This window comes from Gallus gallus, chromosome 8 (assembly GCF_016699485.2).
Source record: "Gallus gallus isolate bGalGal1 chromosome 8, bGalGal1.mat.broiler.GRCg7b, whole genome shotgun sequence".
Classification (NCBI taxonomy): Eukaryota; Metazoa; Chordata; class Aves; order Galliformes; family Phasianidae; genus Gallus; species Gallus gallus.
In genome coordinates this window covers 22505715-22527209 of record NC_052539.1, presented here as the reverse complement: position 1 = coordinate 22527209, position 21495 = coordinate 22505715, and the positions used below count along the sequence as shown (strand labels likewise).

Genomic DNA, 21495 nt, shown 5'->3' with positions numbered 1-21495 from the left:
ATCTCTGCAGTAAAAAGAGAAATGATTTCCTCCTCCTATTTATGCCTCCTCCAGATTTTTACTTTCTTGGGCACTTCCCCTCCCAAGAGCCCCAGATTTCAATGGGGTTTCACTCACAATGGGATATTACTCCACGGGACCAAGAGCAGCAAAATAAAACATACAGACAGCGTACTGAGAGGTATATGAGTCAAGGCAGGAAGGAGAAGCCAAGGTGGCCTATATGCTTCGCTGCCCACAAGATCCGATGGCCAAAAAGCATTTTAACTTAGTGTCTTGGCTGGCTAACTTTTGCATAGGCAATTGCAGAAGGGGAAAAAACTAAAGCCCTGGGTTAGTGGAACAGTTACATTCATGCTTTAAATCCTTTAAGCACATACTTAATGGCAATTGATTTCAATGCTCTTAACAGCTTTGCTGAGTCAAGGCCTGACTGAGGGCAAAGTAAAGGCCTGGAGATGCCCTTCATCCTTGTAGCTGTGGATCTCCAGCTGCAACACATCACAGATGGGGACCCCAAGGCTCAGCCAGGCTTCTCCATACTCATGTGGCCAGCTGGTGGAAGGGGAAAGAAAGAGGGAGCATCTGTGCTGGGAAGGGGAAGGAGGCTGAATAAAAGATGGTTCTACATCTGAAGCCAGGGGTGTCGGAAGCCCATATGTATATGTGTTGTGTTATTTTTGTGTGTGTGCACAGGTGCTCTCTGATGGGTTTCGATTTAAACCGGCACTGGGCAAATCCGTCTCCATGGGCTCATCCCACCCTGCATGGAGTGAAGCAGCTCATCGTTGAGATGTACAACAACCCGGTGAGTGGGGAAGGGAACGCCAGAGCAGCTACTCACCTCAGGTACAGACTGTCTCCTCCTGTGGGCATTGTGCAAGCTGCCAGCAGCTCTGACATGGCTTAATCCAGTGGCAAAGCAATATAAGAGAGAAGTAAGCAAACACCATCCCCACTGCATGAGATCAGGGAACATCTGAAGTATCTTTTGGTTGCAGAAAGCATCTTACTGGAGAGAGCAAGTGAAATGAAGTTCAGCTCGGATTAAATATGAAGTAATGCTGAAAGCGGGCCCTAAATTCAATTGAGCTGCTCTCGTGATGTCCTGAGCTGGATTTGAAACAGCAGGCCCCCCAAATTGAATTACTGAATGGCATTGATGCTTAATCCATAGCTCCGGCAGGGGTTGCTATGTAGCGTGCAGAGCAGGAGGGAGATAATATTTGCAAATATTACATAAATACACACGCACACACTCATGCTCACTCAGAAAAGCAGAGGTGTTCTCGAAGGTGAAATCTTAGCTAATCAGAGGAGATGGATTGCAGGGAATATGGAGAAGTGGGAGGCAGGCAGATAGCTATTGAATGTTTGACATCAAAGTGCAGAAGGATTATTGAATGTGGCACCTAAGAAAAACTGCTGAACAACGATGGAGATGGGTAGGAAAAAATCACTACTGAAAAATAAGACTAGATCTTACAGCTTATTATTTTATTCTGTATGGAATTCCTGTTATATGTCCTTTCTTTTTGCTTTGCATTATGAAAATGGCATTTGGATCTTTATTTTCATGGAGGCTTTTTTTTTCTTTTTTCTTTCTGATAGTGTTTTGTTTTTTTTTTAAAAAAAAGAAGGGACCTGGTTTGCCTTTTTAATAAAGAAAGAGTATTCTTACCCCTGGCTACATCTTGTGTAGAACAAGAGCTAAAGAGCTACTTCACTTTAACTCCTGGTTCTGCCAATACATCTTAACTGGACCTTTTCAGATAGATAGCAGTAACACCTGTACAGAAGGGGCTTTAGGCACAAAGAAGACAAGTTAATAGTGCCCTAAATAAGGGGAGGAATCCTATTGTACATAAAATATTTTCTAAGTCTGCTAATTGTTTGGCTCACAATTTTTTCTGTTCTGTTTGTGCCATACCTAGCTCTGTGCCTAAAGCTCTTCGTCCATCCTGTATGTTAGAATGGTGATGATGGAATGGAAAGAAAGGAGCGTTCCAGATAGTTTGATCTTTGCTACTCCAAAGAACAGTTTCCTTCTAGAAGACAGAGTGAGTGTGCAGGCTGCTTTGTACAAGGAGAAAGTTGTTTTTTTTCCAGGGATAAAGAGGTCCTTAAAAATTACAAGAGGGTTGGGTGTGGGGAAAGTACATTAACTAGTAAAGCAACACCTCTTGTCACTGTTGAAAGTCACCATCAGTAAACTAAAGCTATTCTTGGGAGAAAAGAAAGCTTTTCAGCTTTGTCCCATTCCAGGGAAGCTTTGAAAAGTCTAGTAGTTTCCTGTTGCCCTGTGTGCAAGGAATCAATTTATTTGCTCTGGTAGCTGAAATGAAAAATCAGAAGAAATGTTTGGTTGGAGTTGTTATGAAATGGAAATGTTTTTCTCCTCCATCTCTCTGTCTCCCACCCCTCCCCATTGATCAACCTGAGATGAACCAGTTCCAGTTCATTTCCTTCTGAGAAAGAATAGGAGCCTTTCAGACACAAATGTAACATTTCACTTTCAGGGTTATTTAATTTTTTTTAAAAATGCAATTTAGGATTCTTTTTTTTTTTTTGGATTAGACTTCTAGCAAAGTCCAGATGTCCCTTCAGTTTCATTTCTCAGTGAATTAGCTACTCACCAAAAGCTTCTTGCCTAGTTTTATGATCCCAGAGTCAGTACCATTGTTTAGGATGGTTATAGAGTCCCCTAGAAATACAGGGCTGTATAAGGGATTATTGTTTGGTTGCATTTTTTTCAAGCAGTACCAGATTCTTAGTCTTCCCTTATCCAGTGATATTTGTATTTAAAAATACATGTGTATATATATATCCAAAGCACTGTGTCAGAAAGGGAAAACATGCCAGGTGCCTCAGACACTACTGACAGAGTGCCAGAATAAAAACTTGCTTTGAACCAATTGAGGCTGCTGAAAATTGTTAAGTACTGTCCAGGTGTGCAGTGTACCTTTCAGATGGGCAGCACGTGATGGCTTGTTGCATGCACAGGTGAGCCAGCGGTGAGGAGCTGTTGTCAAACCATGATGGATCAGAGAATCTGCATCCACATTGGTCTGTCCTGTCACCTTTCCCCCCACTGGGGAACATGAAATGAAATAAAATGCAAAGTAATGATCCCTGCAAAGTACTGTAATAAAAAATAACCTCCATCCCTTCCCCTCTAGACAAGATCTGTCACAAGGAGCTGCCCGCAGGAGATTATGTTCTTTAAAGCAGAGGAAGTTCAGCTTCATGTTGCTATTCCAGAATGTCTTGGTGCAGGCCCCTTAGATATATTCATTCCCTTAAATCATTTAAGGAAAATTAGCTGCCATAAGAGCATAAAACCACATTTTAAGTATTGCTGCATAGGAGGATTTTTCTTCTGCTGCTGCAGTATGAAAGATAAGCTGTTTCCTTTGAAAAAAGTTCATTCTGGAGTGAGGAGGATGACTAAATAAGTCAAGTGGGTATGAGGCACGCACACAATGCCCCATGATTCCAGGATTACATGGTCCAGGGCTGAGTGTTTACTGTAGTTACTGTATGAAAATAAACGAAAGCATCTCTAGTTCTCTCTTGTTCTAGCTTTTACAATGTGTGCTTCTTTTATTTTTAGAGAGTTTCAACTTTCATAGTGACCATATTTTTAGGAGGAAGTGGATGGGTCAAGAAATCAGACACCAAAAGCTTCCAGTCATTCTCTGTCATGAATTTTGAAACAATCACTCCTGATAGTAGGTCACTGTCATTTTGTTGGCCTATTTGAATTGAGGGGGTACTCTCAGCTCTGGGTCTCGTTTTGTCAGTACTGCAGACGAGGCTGAAGTGGCAAACTTGTTCTTAATCTCTTACTGTTGGCTGAAGATGTTTCTGTTTACAGGTACCGTTCCCTTCCCATACTCCTCAGTACCTCAGACAGTGTTCTTCTGAACCATTCCAGCAGCTATAACCAGTGGAACCAGAAAGTTCTTGTGGGGTGTAGGGAGCTGCTGGGAGAATGGATGTCTGTAGCCCAGGCAAGGAATCTGATAAATCATACAAGCACAGCTGGATTTAAACACATAAACAGTCTGGTTGACTTCAACAGGGTTCCTTGTGTGCTTACTTAAGCAGGTCTTTAAATGTTTTGGATAGGGGATCAAGTACTCAGCAATGGCAAACTCAAACTGTGGATGGTCTATGGAGATCAAACGGTGCTTATCTCTGAGATAACTTGAAGCCTCAGCAACAGAGAGCAATAGAACTGCTTGATTGACTGGGCTGGTTTTGCATAGACATACAACCATTTTCCTGAGGAGCAAAAAACTCTTTAGAATAAATTCACTGAGTGAATTTAGGTAGTATACTCAATGCCAACTCAGTCCCCTTGAGCATGTACATTATCACATGATCTTTAATCACAGGGGTTCATATTATTCTCTTGGTCAGACCCTTGCCTCACTGAATTCTCCAAATGGGAAACTTTCTCATAATAAGCAGCCATCCTGAGTCTTGTTTCAGGAGCTTCAGTGTTGGTTATACAACCTCATCCTGTATTTTCTGTGCACTATTCTGGTCCTACACTGCGGATGGGATTGTTAATCTCCTTGTGGGCTTTTTGCTTTTTATTTTTGCTTATTTCTATACCATGAGAGCATTTCAGAAAAAATAATTATTTTTTCTTGGCACCTCCATGAGAGACAATTACATTGTCTTTGTATGATTCAAAAACAGAGGCAGAGACAGGTACAGCAGAAGTACCTACTCATTTGACAAAGATAATTTAAGATGACTGGGACCAGATTGGTTTCATGTCATTCACCTGTTTTCCATTGCTTATTGTCACTGAACCTGGAGACCTGCATGCAAATGTTTCCAGTATTAGATACTATTAATCTTGTGCCCTGACTGATCTGGAAACCTGACAAATAAACAACAAAAAAATCCAACACAAAACCCCCACCTACCTGATGTGTGCTCACTAATTATCACCTCCTTTGCCATGCACACATATGCCAAAGTCTTAAATTATTTTTATACAGGAAACATTTCCCTTTCAATTCCTCGCTTTGAAGCATTGCAGCCTTTGCATGCTTTCAATGCCATTCTGAGTGAAAGCTTTCCTTGATTCAAAACCAAACACAGATGAAGCATAGTGCCAGTGTGCTCAAGTCTGAGTCATCTGCTGGGCTGGAACCTTTGGATGCACCACACAGACACTTGCCACATGAGCTGATGAGTTTGCTGATGGCGATGTACTACTGCTGTAGACTAGTGTGAAGGAGGAAAAGGGATGCTTTGCCTATGGGCTTTGTGGGCATCTGCTGACAAGAGAATTAATAAGAAGAAAGGATGAGTAGACATAATACTGCAGACATGGTGGCAGTTAAGGATGAATAACCACTTCTTTGGTTTTGAGAGATTTTTTTTTAAGATTCCATGTGCTGGCTTAGATTTAGACAAAAGCATTATAATTTCCAGTCTTGCTGCATCTGTGGAGGCCTTATTTTTGATCCGCATAGATTTGGGTGTGCATGTGCTAAGACTACAGAAGACCTAACATTTGTCTGATAAGCCAATGTAGGTCTAGATTGTTCAGCAGATAGCTGCATTCCTCTTCGCAAGAATATATCTGCCTTCCTCCAAATATAATGGCTATACTCTTTGTTGGTTCTGTATTACCATCCATCTATAAATCTTTGTTTGGAAAGAAGTGGACATCCCTCTCTGGGGCTGGTTCCCCTCAGTGCACCATCACTACTGCTGGAAGACAGCTTGGCCTCTGGAGAAGGTTGGTGTGGTAAAGCTAGGGGAGTGCTGTTCTGAGTTGTTCTGAGGCAAAATGGCTGATATGCTGCCTCTTATTTCTCTCCTTAAGAAATTAGAGGAGATTTTACCTCTTATGCAGCTGTGGCTGCTTTCTGTGATGTTTGTGTTTGTGCCAGTTTGTTACAGTTGTGGAAATGCACTGTACCACTGCCATCTTGTCAGTCCCTGCTGACTGAAAGGTGACTTTTTAGAATTGTAAGTGCATTTCTTATTTCAGTCCTTTGTTGAACAAAATGCCAGTGAGGGCAACCCTTCTTTCACTGCTGCTAGGTCATAATTGAACAATGGAATAGATAGATCATTGTCTGATTCTGTAGCTTTTTCTATAAAGTGCTTTGTATTTTGACTTTATTTTGTGCCATCCTGTTGAACAAGCATAATAGGAGTTACTAATACTCTAGCTAACATTATACTTCATACAAAGTAAAAATATTCCCATTAAGCTCTTCCCATTGTTAAACATGAAGTCCCACTTGGAGCTGTGAACTCCTTCTCAGAGTGATAGTTGTGGAAGGAATGTGCTGGTTAGGCCACCCTCTGCAAATAACCTGACTTTTGTAAAAGCTCTGGGAGTTACAAACTGCATTCCATCTAAACTGGGCAGGTTTTTTGTTTCTGTTTTGTTCTCTGCTACTCAGTGAGATGTTTGGACATTGCTTCACTGCACTTTTGTCAAATACTCTAGATTCCTAGGGAACGTGCCTACATCTACCGAGCTTCTTTCTGCACTAGATGTGCTGTCTAATCATATCACTATGGCGGTAATCTCTGACACAGATATTGTTCTTAATTTTTTTCTGTCCTCTTTTGGCAATGTTTGTATCTAGAGTAGGAAGTGTTTCAGCTAACCTACCTCTCTCACAAAAGAATGAAACTTTGGTCTCCAGGATTTAAAACAAAAACCAAAATTGTCTCAGTTCCAATGCAATTACGTTGCATTGATGTGGTCTTTGTACCTGATGCTTCAAAGCTGCTCTCCATTATCATATTCCTAAATTGGTACCCCTTCGGTTACCTCTTTCATTTTCCTAAATGTGGTAGTAATATTTGCAGCCTATGACTTGGGGCACCAGCATGCAGCAGGACTTGCAGGTGGCTGCTCTGTACATCCAAATCAGGCACATTTTTCTTTCCTGTGGTTCACCATTCTGAGAAATCTTTGTACTGCTGTTTTTCTGTTTGGGGTAGGCATGTTAGTTATGACCTCCACTTTGCAGTGATCTACTGTACACCTTATTATCTTTTCATCTGGATGTTTTATTGCTATTACATGGAACTCGCATTGTTACCTTCTTAGTTTCAGCTCAGCAGATCTGTCTCTTTCCACAGCTCTTAAGAGCCTTTAGTCAAACCCTTCTTCTCTTTTACCTTGGATCAAAATATTATCCATCAAAGCTTTAGTACCCTCTCTACCATCAAAACATGGTTGTATTTTCCTGGGACATGCCTAGGGGGCTGAACACAACTCAAATATCCCTCTGAGGAAATAATGTCTCCTAAAATAGTTTTTGAAGATGTACAGCCATGTTCTCTGTTTTTCTAAGGGCATCTGCCAGCACCCTGCTGATGAATCAGACCCATCTCTTCAAAGAATTTACCCCCTTGTCAACAGAGGAAAATATTCCCTTTATATAATCAGCTATTTATTTATTTATTTTGTGTGCACGTACAGATTTCGTACAGATTATTTTTCTCCTTCTCTCACATCTTTCTTCTTCTACCTTCTTTAATTTGTACAGCTGTAATGTTATCAAATTCCTCTTTTAGCGTGTGCAATGGGGGCAGCAGCATTAATCAGGGAGTGGCTGACACGTTCAGGGCTGTGTTGAGAGTTTCCCTGAGCCTGGGAGACATCTTTAAGCTCCTCCTCAGCAATTCTGGCTTCATGTTTCTCCTCCCCTCCTCTGTTTTCAAGGAAGATAACGGGGTTTGAGAAATTTTTTTTTTTACTCACTTCTGTAAAATTCCCCCTTCGTGCCTGCTCCCCAGCAAGTGCTTCTATAAAATAGATCAGAGTCAAGGACACTGGTAAGTCTGCTTCAGTCAGTGGCTGCATTTTAGTTGAGGAGGTCAGAAGAGAATGAGTTCTTGCAAGATGCTATGGTCAATTCCAGTTGGCTTTTGCCAGAGATTCTTAGAGATGGGGCTTCTCACAGGACACAAGTGGAGATGCCTGGAACAAGCTGATCCATTTTATTTTTTGTGCTTCAGACAGCATTGGGAACATGCTCTTTGTTCATGCAGCTCAATTTTGTGCCTGGAATTGCATTTGCCTTTTAAGACACAGGGGCAAAGTCACTGCCAGGGCTTTTTTATTTAATACAAAAGAGCTCTTAGTATTCAAAAATGATTTACAGACAGCTGGCCAAGTGTTTGACCTAACTATGTCTGTTCGTGCTATTCTACTGGTGCAAGATAACTGTAATAGAGGCTTACCCAGCCAGTGGACAATTAGCCCAATGTATGCAATGAAGATGGGAAAAGTGAAATGCTGATTTTAAATGAGGATATTGACATAATAGCATCTCAATCAGTGGGCACTGGAATAGCAGTGTAAAATTACTCACGAATAGCAGAGGAAAGCAAGCCAGTAGAGGAGTGACACTGCAGATAAAAGAAAGCTCAGAAGCAAAAAAGAAAGGGGCTGGAATTGTATCAACAAGTACCAATCTCACAATCTCTGTGCATTAAAATATCATGCCCAAATGGGCTGGTAACAGTAAGCATCCTTTCAATGGCATGTTAAGAGCAACCGAAGAAGCTACATGGACTCAGAGTGTATTGCTGGAGACTGGGTAAATGTTATGATCAAATTTGATACAGAAACTGTATTTATGCACTTTTAAAATGATGTCATCTTCAAGGAAAAAATCAGAGAACCCAGAAGAGAAAACTAGATTTCTTTTTTTTATTATTATTTTTCCTGAGTGAGGATTAAGACTTGATTGAAGATGTAACTGTCAGAGAATCATTCTGTAGTAATAAACATACTGAAATCCATCATTCCTGGTGGAGTATAAAGGCTAAAAAGCCTTCAGATTTTCACTGACTTTTGAAAAGGGAACAACATAAAGTGGAGAAGAAAACTGAAAGGAGTAGCTAAGAGGGCAAAGCAGGATAAAATGACACTTTCAGGTGACATGGCAGCTATGTAAAAGCACCATCTTAGGAATGCATTTTTCTGTCTTTACCATTAGGGAGTAGACACGTACTGCCCCTGTTTAGAAAACTCCACAATTTAGGGGAAAAAAAAAATATATATATATATATATATATACACATACATACTCACACACACACACACACACACACACACACACATATATATATATATATATATATATATATATATATATATACACATATACCACGGGAAAAGGTACCGAAGGGGAGTATTAGACTGAAGAAGGCCAGTAGCAGTAAAAGGACACTCTTTGAAGCCTTGCTCAAATGAACTAAGGAATAAACCCCAATACACTCTGGCAAGTTACATGCAAAACTGTAATAATATAGGACAAAAACAATTTTGAAGAATAACTTGCTAAGGGCATAAAAACTAATAATAAAAACTTTTTCAAACACATCAGAGGCAAGAAGCCTGCCCGAAGGTCTATAAGGTTGATAGATGATCAAGATGTAAAAGAAGTGCTCAAGGAAAATAAGGTCATTGCAGAAATGCTAAATGAATTATTTGCTTTGGTGTTCACTATGAGTAGCCTAGAGGGAATTCCCAAATTAGAGCTGCTTTTTATAAGGGGCAAGTCAGATTATATGGAGAACAGTGTTATAATGCTACATGTAATTTTAGAGGAGGAATTTAGACTTCACAAGTCCGCTAGCCTTTTTTGGAGGAATTGATAAACATGAAGATAAATGCCACTGCCTGTTGCATATTTTGAATTCTAATAAGCTTTGGGAAAATCGCTACCCAAATGATTCTAAAGAAACTATGAATCCACATTGTTGTTGGGTGAGGTGAGCAGCCTTCCTTAGGATTAAAGACAAGTTAAGTTAAAGGTAAATTTTCACAACGGATGAAAGTTACACGTGCAGATCGCTTGGGATTATTCAAAATATTCATTATGTTCGGAAAAAGAATGAGTGAAGTTTTCTGGTGTTATAGAACGTTTGATTTAGTCCAAGTTGCATCACAGAAAGACCTTATGATGCTGAGTGGCACAATGGCAGATGAAGTCCATTGTCAATAAATGCAAAAGCACTTGTGCCTCTAACCTGTCAGTGGCCTGTTATGCTCAAGACAGCAAAGATTAATCACCAGTACTTGATAGGTTTACCTGTGTCTTGGGTAAAGTGTACAGGTCTGAAAACCTGATCTCAGAAATTACTGAACAGGGAAATTCCGAAAGAAAGAAAACAAAAATGAGGAATTGGAAGTGTTTGTATGCAAAAATCTATATGGTATGTGCTCTTATCAGAAATAGAGAAACAAATGAACTAGCAAAGGCTCAGAGATCTACAAAACGCTAAAAAAAAAAAAAAAAGGATGTTTGGTACAGTATTGTTTGTATTTGTGATTTTGCTTGCACTGTTTTCTTAAACATCCTGCATGGAAAAGAGCACTTTTGTCACCACCCTCTGACAGCATTGTGTACTGTTTCAAGGAAAAGGGAGAACGAACTGAGTGAGTGATGGCTGGGTTGGGACTCTTGATTTCATGGATGAATGATAGGACTTCTTTTGCCTAAAAGAAAGCTGTCCTCTTCCTTTCTAATTATCCTGTTTTACCTCTGCAGCCCTGTAATTATGGTGCCTGGGGCTACATGAACCTTGTTGGAGGTAACATGCAGAGCTATAGAGTATCACTGAGCTGCCAAAAAAAATATGGGAAACCATATTCTGAATGAGAAGAGAAAAACATAAAAACTGTGTGATATTTCTAGGTGGAAAGAGAATTATCTTCAGACAATGGAGGACATTATATTTTCAGTGTGATCATACCTAAAATTATAGGCTGGGTCCCTTGATATCTTGGCATATCTAATTCCAAAGTAGAATTCTACAGGTCAGATTTTCTACTGCTCTTTTCCATCTTGCATCTGTTTTACCCTGCCTTCTAGAGTTTGAGCATGAAAATGGGAATCCTGGGAGAAGAACACAGCAGCTGTTTAACAGCTTAAAGAGAGGTATAGGAACTAATGCATCCAGTGTGGCTATTTCAGCCAGATAGGTTTTAGCTGCAGAGTGGATGACCAGAGAGCTGAATGAGTAACGCTACTGCTCTTGTGAAAACTGTAATAGATATTCTTTGTGATTTTATGTTGCCGATATCTTTGCCTTTTTGAAAATTCATCCTATAAGCATTATAATGAAGCAGAGATGCTTCCTGAGTTATTACTTTTCTTCAACCTGAAAAAAACACACTTTTAGACTTTCAGGCATCAAAAAATAGCTTAATGCCTGCAGCGTTATTAGCTGGGTTTTGCAGGCAGCAACTCTGCAGTTTTGCATATGTTTTCTTGATCTAGAGCCCAGTTTAAGCTGTTGAATGGGGACTGTGTCTATAATGTTCCCTAAGTGCCATTATACAAAAAGATTGCTTATTTGAATCATTAATCAGTCTCTGGATGGCTGTAAGTTCTTATATTTCATGGCTGGTTTTCGTGATGTATGTGACCTATTCATAATGCTGCTCAAGCTGCATTGGAACAAGACTTAATTCCTCTTCTTGTTAAAGCTTTTCTGCTGACTACCTTCACTACTAGCATACTCGTGAAGCATGTATACTGTATGCTTAAAAAATATCCCAAACCCAAAGGACCACTGTATGCAAATCTCCACCTGCAAAAGTTCTTCAGACAAGAAAACTATATCAGTAGTTTAACTCTTTCAAGTTAACATGATAGATTGTTGTTTCCTATATGGATGTGTTCAGTCATCCTTCCAGAATCTGATTACAATGTGCCTAGTGAAAAAAAAAAAAAAATCCAATTAAAATGAACGCATTCATTAGAAGCGTTTAAATTTTATTCTTGTCGGTAGGGTACATCATATTACTGGAATTTTACAGCATCAAAGTTAGCAATAGCTCCCATCTTATAAGTATTTTGAAGGCTTCTAGTTGTTGTCTTCAGAGGCACTGACACCAGTAGATCAATAGGTTTTTAAAAGCAGACAGGAATCACTGTGATAATCTAGTCTGACTTACATAGTACTAAATATCATCCATCATGGTTTTCCTAAATGGGCATCAAAGTCTGAGCTTCCCCAACTTCTGGTGGCTTAGCTGTTAGAGAGAATGACTGATCTAAAAAAGCTCAGACATTTTATCTCACTGGAGCATCTGGCATGTCAAATCTTCCTCCAAATATCCTCAGAACCCTATTCCTGTGCTGGTCAGGGCTTGTTAAACTCATCTTTTTTTAAATGAATTACTTCCTTTTCTCTTCAGCGTATCTACCTTCTGCAAACTGACATGTGGGAAACTGCAGAGTAGAGTAGGATACTGATCTGGGTCACTTTGGTGGCCTGAGCTGCAGAATCTGATAGCGTGATCAATAAGGCTACCCAAGTGTGTTGATAGCCAGGGGCTCTCCAAGATGTGAGCTGCTGCCTTCCTTTCTGTTGGGGTTACTTGTGTCAGGGCAACTCCTTTACAGTCAAGGCTGTTAATTATGTTACTGCTTCTCAAAATAAGCCAACAAGAAGAGGAGGGATCATATTTTGGTAAACATAAACGTATGTCTGGGAGAAACAGAGGGTTGTGTGGTATAAACAGTAAAGCCTAAGTTAAGGTGAACACATACCATGGCGTTTGCAGTTGGGAAGAGGAGGAACTATGCACTTAGAGGTGCTAAAAAGAGCTCTGCAAAATGCTATATGCAAAGGTTGTAACATGAGTACAGCTCTGCTGCCTCCCTCACCATGGTATTTTGGTCTGTTTTCCCCTTTTAATATATAGAATTTGATTTTTTTGTTGGTGTTCTTGATGGTTTAGCTCAACAGTATTGCTGCAGAATACCTATTGCTGTAAATGTTACCCTTCTATTATGGTTAATAGATGGCTGCATTGAATGTTTTTATTTATGGACTTTGCGTTTCAGTCTGGATTTTCAAAAGTAACTTCTGAGATCCTGTCCTCTCTAGTTATGTCTTAAATTCAGAGTTCTAAAGCAAGTTAGATATTGGTTATTCCCTCCTGAATTATAGTTATCCCTGGAAAAGACCCCAATCAGCACAGCAATATTTGAACACTGCTTACTTAAGTAGAGAATGTTTTTTTCTGTTCTGAGTTCAACTAATCTATTGTTTTGTATTTTTTGAAAATAAACCACCTCAATGTTAGTATTGGTCTTCTGCTGGGGAATTTACAGTGTTTTATGACTTCTCCCAAACAGGGTTCTCGCTGTAGAATTAAATCTCAGCAGGAGTAGATTTAATCCTCTCAGATGACTTGTAGTCTATGGAAACATTATTGCCTGTGCTCCTTTTGTGCACCTGCCCTTCAGGACTTGGTTGTTCTCCTCTTGCCGCAGTTAACTCATGCAATAGAGACAGCTTTTTATTCTGTTTATGTCCCTTGGTAATGGCTGTATTGATCTGGCCTGATGTAAGCAAAGGTTCACGATTTGCCAAATGTTGCTACGGGTACCAGACTATTGCTGCGACCAGCAGACACATTCCATCATCCCTGAGCCGCGGTGTGCGGGAGCAGCAGGGTGCCACATGTTGGTGACTCAGGAAAATGGCACGTGTCGGTACCCAGCATATGTCACGCTTGGAAGTTTGTAAAATTAGAAAGCACATTTCTTTTTTCTTTTTCGTGTTTGTTTCATCTGCTGAGCGGTGCGGGAACGCGTAAAGGTTATCCTAATTTTCAGCTGTTGGGAAATGAAAGCCACCTTGGCTGCGCTGTGTGAGAACACCTATGCATTTTGTTTTTAAATAAGCCAAGCGTTCCTTTCTTTTGAAAAATGAAGAAAGTTGCTGAAACAGACCTGAGCAGGAATAGGAACAGGGAGGAAGCTGGGCTGTTGTCCAGCTTGACAACTCAAGGCAAATCACTTAATTATCTCCTTGCTTGCTCAGTTCTACAAGAAATTTTCAGTGGAAGGTAACAGCTAAGGGGAAAGATTTTGAGCCGAAATTCTTAAGTGTGGTAACTCGAAGTAGAAAGGTAGAAGTCAGAACCGCTGAATCTGCTGTTCAGGGATTTGGATCTTTGTTTAGAAAACCATTTAAATCTGCTTACCTGTTTTTCTTAGCACAAATTCCCAGTTGTCCTTTGAAATGAGAATTATTCCAGCTCTGCAATGATGACTGCCTCATCATGACAAAAAAAGTTTGATGGGCTTCAGACCATTTTTAAAACCAAGAGGCCTGAGACTACAGAGTGGTAGTGAGAGAACAGTACTGTTAGCTCATTAGATGTGTTTTTGCATAACCCAAAGTAGTGGAGAGATTAGCTGATTTAAAGGGCAAACTGTTTTCTTTGGTATTCTTTTTTCTTTTTTTTTCTTTTGTTCTCCTTGAGAGCTGGAAAATGCTGATTGCTTGATCTCGTATCATCCTGGTTCTACTCTGTTAATTCCAAAGATCATTCTCCAAGTGGCATGGTTACTTCCTAACAAGATTACGAGGAGAGGGAAGAGAGACAGCAGAGCTTCTCAGTTGCACTCTAGAGACCCTTGAAAGTGTGATTTGGAGTGGATTGTCTAGAGAGCAGTGCTAAGAGATGTGTCCGACCCCTGCATTTTATTGCACGGATTTTACATCTGTCACAGTAGTGGTTTGTTGTTTGCAAAAACAAATATTTAGAGATTATTGGCTGCGTTAGTCAAAATGATATATACAGCTTTTATGTAAGAAGGTGGTATTGTGTGCAGTGTTTTTGCAGAACTACTTTGTTCATTTCTGCGGTATTATATAGCAAAGGGCAATGAAAATTTATATCATAATAGACATTTGTGATTTTATGCTATTAGCGGAAATAACTTCAAATGCAGTTTGCCATATCTGAAATGGAAATTCATCCAAATGAAATATTAGTTTAGTTTTCAGCCTCACTATGAGATCACCAGAACAAAATCTTCTACGGAAGTCAGTGGAAATTGTAAATGATGATTGTGGCTGCTTTTTGCCATTCAGATTGATTAATCCTCTGAAACCTTTAATATCTGTGCACCAAGAGCATTAGGAGAAGAAGTGCATGTGCCTATACATATATTACACCTGTAGTATGCTTTACACATCGTTTTCCTGTTGATAAGGAACTTATAAAAATATTTATCCGCATCCTTTCCCCTTGAAGTTTCAGAATTGTGATTGGGATCTATTTATGCTGCAATGTGGGGGAGAGACCTGAGCGTTTGGAATAAGGCTTGGGGGCTATTTATCAGACGATCACAAAAGGTGTGGTCTGCACGAGGTACCCAGGCCCAAAGTGCCTGGTAGAAGCTGCCATCTGGCTTTGCAGGCTGCCCAGACTGCAGCACAGACACTCGGTGAGCTGTAGGGGGCCATCCTGCAGAACTCAGGACTAACCCAACAGGAATTTTCCCTCTCTAACTGGTGCAAAGGAGATTTGGCTGGAGCACACTGCTGGCTGTCACCCTCTTTCAGGACACTAGGGGGAGAATAAAGCTGGACATTGGCTTGACCAGCTCTGTACCTCTGTGAACTTCGTTATTGACAAAGTTGATACCCTCTAACCACACTGGTACTTGATGGGGAATTTGATTTTTTTTTTGTTTTATTCTTTCAGACTGGAACTTACCAGTTTGCAGGCAGAACAGATGTTATTATCCCTTCCTAAGTATAGTTTCTACTTGGCCATCGCTTCCTTCAGCTTGGTAGAGCTGGTACAGTGATGTACAGCGGAAGCTCAAAACGTTTGTTTAGGAAATTGTTATATTTCACAAAGGACAATGATACTGATTTACCCTAGGGTTTGCAACTGTTTATAGTCATCCTGACATCAGTGCTTGCTCCCTCTGTGCACTGGGAGCCCTTCAGATAAGATAAGTGTTCGGCAGCTGTCTAGGATGGGCATGGAAGTTGCTTTCAGCACTACAGCTTGCGCACTTTCCTCCTGCCTTCAAGCCCCAGGATTTCCTAGCACTGAGTAAGGAGGCTTCAACCCTCTGCTTCCCAGATAGGGCAGAGATGCACATGACCTTGCACCGCATGCTCTAGAAATGGCCCTCACATGCTTTCTGCCCCCAAGTTCCTGGCCAAGATGCCTAGAAGTTGGAAACAATTACATTGCCTAGGAGGGGGGCACTGAGGAGAAGTCTGCTTGAGGAAAAAAGGTGCTCTGAAGATGGCTTTTGGTGTGATCTGTGACATGAGATGTAACCTGGGTCTAACAGCCTTGGGGTAAAATTACTTTTAAGTATGGATGTTGCATTTTTATGCGTACATAGGTCTTTCTACCCACAGTGAAACTTTTAAAGATGAACAGTGTGATTTCCACCCTCCTGAACATGGGAAGGCATGCTTGCTAACTGAATATCTGAAAATTAGCCTTCCTTGCCTGTCACTTTCATAAACGAAGCAGCTAGTTCTGGTATTCAAGCATTCAGATGCCGTTGCAGCTTTTTCTGAGCATTATATTTCAGTACCACTAAACCCCATTTGTTTTTAACTGTTCATCTGGACTATTTATACTTGGTACTCCTTGCTTTTCTCATGGTGCTAATCAGTACCATAATCAGCATTAAAACTAAAGGGGAGGAAGAGAGCAAGACACAAATTCAGAGGTCAAAACGACACGTTTAGAAACTAAGAATATGGAAAGGGAAAATTTGGTTGCAACAGTTTGACATCAGAAATGTTATTCATGAAAGGAGAATATCTGTTTTTTTCCCCCCTCTCAGAATATCTTTAAGAATGCATCTGGTAATGGCCTTGAGGATTGTAGCTTTCAGAAACAATTCTCAGATGGGATTTGTATGAAAAACCTTGCTGAAATTTAGCTGAAGGTGCAAAAGGACAGATAGCCAGAAAAATGGAGATAGAAGGGCAGAGAGAGGATGTTAGTTTTTTCCTGAACCTCTTGTAAGCGTTTTAAAGTAATTTTGAATAACCTCATGGAATAGAGGGGAAACAGCTTTACTGTACTTTGGGTGATACGTGAGCAAGCTTGTATTTTGCAAGGTGACACCCTTGGTTGTAATAAACTGGATGGATTGAATTTAGTAATGAAACAAATAACATGCAGGTTACTAAACTGCTCGTGTTACTCATGACCATATTGCATTCAGAAAAACTCTCCATTCTTAAATCTGCTGCAAGCTGCCATGGAAAATCCCATCTGTCTCAGGAGAGCAATGCAGGAGCGCAGGGAGTGCCACAGCAGGCATAGGGCCAGCTTATTTCAGAGCATACAGAACCTTGTTGATGCATTTAGGTGGTGTGCTAAGAAAAGAAAACCTTTTAAGAAGGAGTTCTTTAGACTTCTCAGAGGAGCTGCTGATTATTTTTATGGTATTATAAGAGAGATATCCAGTTTGTTTCCTTTGCAGACTTGTTCTCCTATCTAATGCCCAGCAAAACAAAGAATCTTGAAACTAGAAACTTCATCTGGCTATTTTTCAAGAATCAGAAAGTTAGTTACAAATTTTGCTTGAGAGGCTGCTTGGTGCCAAGTGGCCTTCAGGTATTCAGTCACCTGGCAGCAGCACTTGACTGCTTGAAGGAGACTTTGAGCTATGTGTAAGGGATAGATAAGAGTGCTTGGGAAGAAATGACATTAATTCAGAATAAATATACATCTGTAGCCTCCCTAATGGGATATAATCCTTGCAGTTCTGGGGGTATTTCAGTCAACCTTAGAAGACCACCACTTAACTCCGGCCGTCATTCACCACAGCTACAACCAGATTTGGAGCATGCTGCTATTCCCACCACAACAGGGTGATGCCTTGATAGCTGTGCTGAACTGCTTAAAGAGCCAAAGGAAAATAGAAAAGGAAACTGAGCCTGTTTTTAGGCAGAAGAGGAGGGATGCAGTCAGAAAGCAAATGAAAATTGTGCCTCTGTTCAAATTATTGCGCTGTAAGGGTGTCGTAGTTGGCTGAGTCCACGAAAGGAAAACTAGTCCAGTATTGTTACCAAAGCTGCCTGCTTTGTTCTCTGGTTAAATTTTGTCCCCCTGACAATGTATAATTGATACATTTGGGCCAAGAGACCATTACGGCTTCCCACTCTTTATTCTCTAAACAATTGACATTTTGAAAGTTAGGCCTTACATTTCATGTCCATCTTGCACTGGATCAGGCCATTTTATCTTGTTCTCTCACATCAGGTCAGTTTGCAAGCCCCGTCAGCACAAAGAGGAAGGTGGAGGTGCTTTCTGAGGTGAGAATCATTTGGTAAATGATCTCTTTTGCTCTAGGTGGTTCTCAGACTTCAAAATGACTTTTTCACTGTTGCGACAAATGTTTCACTTTGCGCCAGGAATTGGCCTGTCCCTTTGGACATTGAATGAGCAGATGCCTAATTAGCCTATTATTTACCATGGTTGAGATAGCTGAATTTTGATGAAAGAAACTTTACTTTAATCATTGATTCATGACACAGATGCTCATACTGTGCATTAGGCTGCTTAACCCTCTGCAAATATAGTTGCCCCATGCATCCTTCCATAAATATCCTGGCAACTGCTCTGTCTTCCTTCATTCTTTGTGAGGGTGATGCCCAAAGCGCCCAAATTTATCCTCAGTGCTGGTAATGCATGTAACAAATGCAAGCCAATGACACCAAATGGCACCAGGGCACTGTATGGCTTAGGTGTAGAGGTGGCTTTCAGGGGAATAGAGAGATCCCTGTGCTGGCATGGAGCGGAGCATTGAGGAAGCTCGGTCTCCACACAGCTGTGTCTCCTCTCCGTGTTCTCCTTCTCGTCTCCACTGCTGGGCTGACAATCCTTTGCTGTCAGAAAGGCCCATCTGTGTATCAGAGAAGCTCAGGTGCGGGGCAGTGGGGGATGCTGTGCACTGAGGGACGGAGCAGGTCCCATCAGGCTGCAGCTTCGCACAGAGCAGCCACGTTTCTTTTAAGTGGGTGCCAGTACTTCTGTAGAAAGCACAGCAAAATAATCACCTGGTACTTCCTAAAGGCCTGAAACTTTCTTTCGCAGGTCCCTCTTCCTCAATTATGACAGACTTCCCTAGATAAGATCCTGAATTCTGGAGAGGATTGTCACAAATATCATTCGAATGAGCCAGGTGTCAGTAGGAAAGCAAGCCCTTTTTAAAAGGCTCTGGGAGCCTTTTCAAATGCAGTTTTTATCCACCTCTTCACACCCATTCCCCAAGCTGCATCAGCTCTCATATGCTCTCTGTGTTATCGGTTGTGTACTGTGCGTCCAATGGCTGGTGAAGTGAGAGGCCCAAAGAGGCAGAGCTGTAAAAAAGAAGCTGGATAAACATTGATTGTGTTTTAAAATCTGAATAATTGTTGGGTCTGTACTGTTGGGAAGAGAAAAGGAGTTAAAGATTTGCTCTCTGTTTGGTGTGATAAATGGCACGTTCTATGTAATACCGATGATGGATGCAGCCTGAAAGGTCAGGGGAATTCCCAGCACAGGGTCTGACCTTTATTTTACTCATTTCTCCACACTGAGTTTAGAATAAATTCACCAGCCAGAAAGAATCTACCACTGGAGGTTTTCTTTTTGTGCTTTATATTTGAATGTGCACTTTCCCTTTAAATTCTTCTTGGGGATTTTTTTTTTTCTTTAATTTTATTTTTGTAGTAGAAGGAGGAGGTGAAGAGAAAGTAACATTAAAAAAATATATTTGGAAGATCTCAGAGGCCAAACAAAGAGGAGACGCTTTCTTTTTTTGGAGCTTTGAGATTAGTCATGCTGCTGTCTGTTTTGGAAAAGTGTTGATATCGTAATAGAAAGCCCAATCTTGTGTTAATATGTATGGACTGATATAGCTTTCTCTGTGCTGCAGAAATCCTTCCAACTGTAATAAATTGGAAACCCTTTATTCTAAGAAGAGCAATTATCAGAATCCAGCATACTTCTCCCCCTCCCTGCCTTCAAACTTTGTGCTCTCTTCTAGATTTTTGACTTGCACAAGCCCCAAAGAGGAAAGGATTTATTTAGTGTTCACCAAAGTTTTAACAGTACAAGTTGATGTGAATAAGTTAGGAGAAAAAAATCCCCTAACTGTGGTATCTAATAGGCTGCTGGAGTAGACTCCTTGTGGAGGATATTGCATAGGAGCAACTCAGATATTTCTGGGAGCACTGGTGGGCCCATGCCTCTTTGAACTGGATACATGAACTTTTGTCAGCATTTCCAGTGAGGAAACTGAGCTGCAAATAGACTTAGAGAATGCACTGGGTTTTCTTGAAGTGGTTGTCACCAGGAGAGGACAGAAAGGTAACATCCTTCCCAGGAAAATGACTGCAGTTGGGTATGTTAAATTCAGAGCAGCCCTTTCTCAGGCCAGTAAGTTATATAGTATGGCATAGAAACCAACCATCTTCTGCATGCATGCAATTGCACTGTACTGTCTGTGTGCATCACCTACATTTGCTGTTTTACATTTTTGTTTTAACAGCCAGCATTGGCTGAGCTGCCTTTAAGGACTGTTGAGGTGTTCAGATGGCTGGCAGAGATCTGGAGGAAGAGCAAGAATATTGATGCTGAAAGTGTCAATATTCATGCAGAATACACATTTGTATAATTCCAATGATTTCTTTCAAAAAGAAGTCTGCGGAAGTACAAAATGTCAGTCAAAAAGTACCTACAAAGTACACCACTTGAGCAGCAAGACAATCCAAAATTTCCCTCACTTTCAGGTGTGCCAAAAGGCTTTCGGCTTTCATCTTTCATTGCTTGCTGTCAAGCAATTTCAGATTCCTTGGACAATGCAGTGAAGACTTCAGGCAGATGTGAGGTATTCCTACGAGATGAGGTACAGTGTTACTGTGACCATCTTGCTTTCAGAGTAGAAATGGAGCAAGGCTTTTAGGAGGAGAGGTAATCGTTTTTCTTAGTCCAGCTGGTATTTTTGGACAAACAAAGCAAGTTTGTCATTGTTTTGTGACACAGATATTCTGCCATCAGGTTACATCTTACACATCATATCTGGTTCCTGGAGAGCTGGGGTGAATTTTCACTTGGGAAATGGAGGCTTCTAAAAGCTCTATTTAAATCGTGTGTATGCTAGCTTTATAACTAGGTGTTCATAACACTTTGTTCAACAGTTCTGAGGCCTGCTGAGTATAACTTGCATATTTAAGATCCATTCTGGTGTTTGTGGGAAAAAAAAGTAGAGGGCCTATTTTCCTTTTCTGGTTACATCCCATAGGTGACAAAGGTGAAGAGCCCCCAAAATCTGTTAAATGTTTTTGGCTATTATCCTTGCCTTGGAAGTGTGTAGCTGAGGGAAGCGAGGTTTCTCTGCCTCAAGGAGGTTTAATCACTCAGAGCCTCCTTAACATATAAAATATACCCATCCATAGCAATGTCTGAGCTTACTGGTTTTGAACCTTGTGTGATGATGTTCCTTTTTTGATTGGAAGTTCTGGATTCTACAACACGATGTTAACTCATTACATACTTAGGAGAGCAGGTCTTTCAGAAGAAACCTCTACCATAATCCTACTGAAATTGAAAAAACAGTGAGAACTGCAAAACACTCCATCCCCCCTCCCCTTTCCAGTTCCTTCCATTAGTTTTGCACTTAAATTTCAAATTATTTTTTAAAA

General features: G+C 40.6%; 1 protein-coding gene across 1 annotated transcript in view; it reads left to right on the top strand.

Moving 5' to 3' along the window:
• The window catches only part of BEND5 (BEN domain containing 5), an 840137-nt gene that overhangs the window by 693738 nt on the left and 124904 nt on the right, over positions 1-21495 (top strand). Inside the window, exon 9 of the mRNA XM_001235270.7 lies at positions 697-808. Coding sequence (XP_001235271.5) covers positions 697-808 — 112 coding nt within the window. The remainder of the gene's footprint in view (positions 1-696; positions 809-21495) is intronic.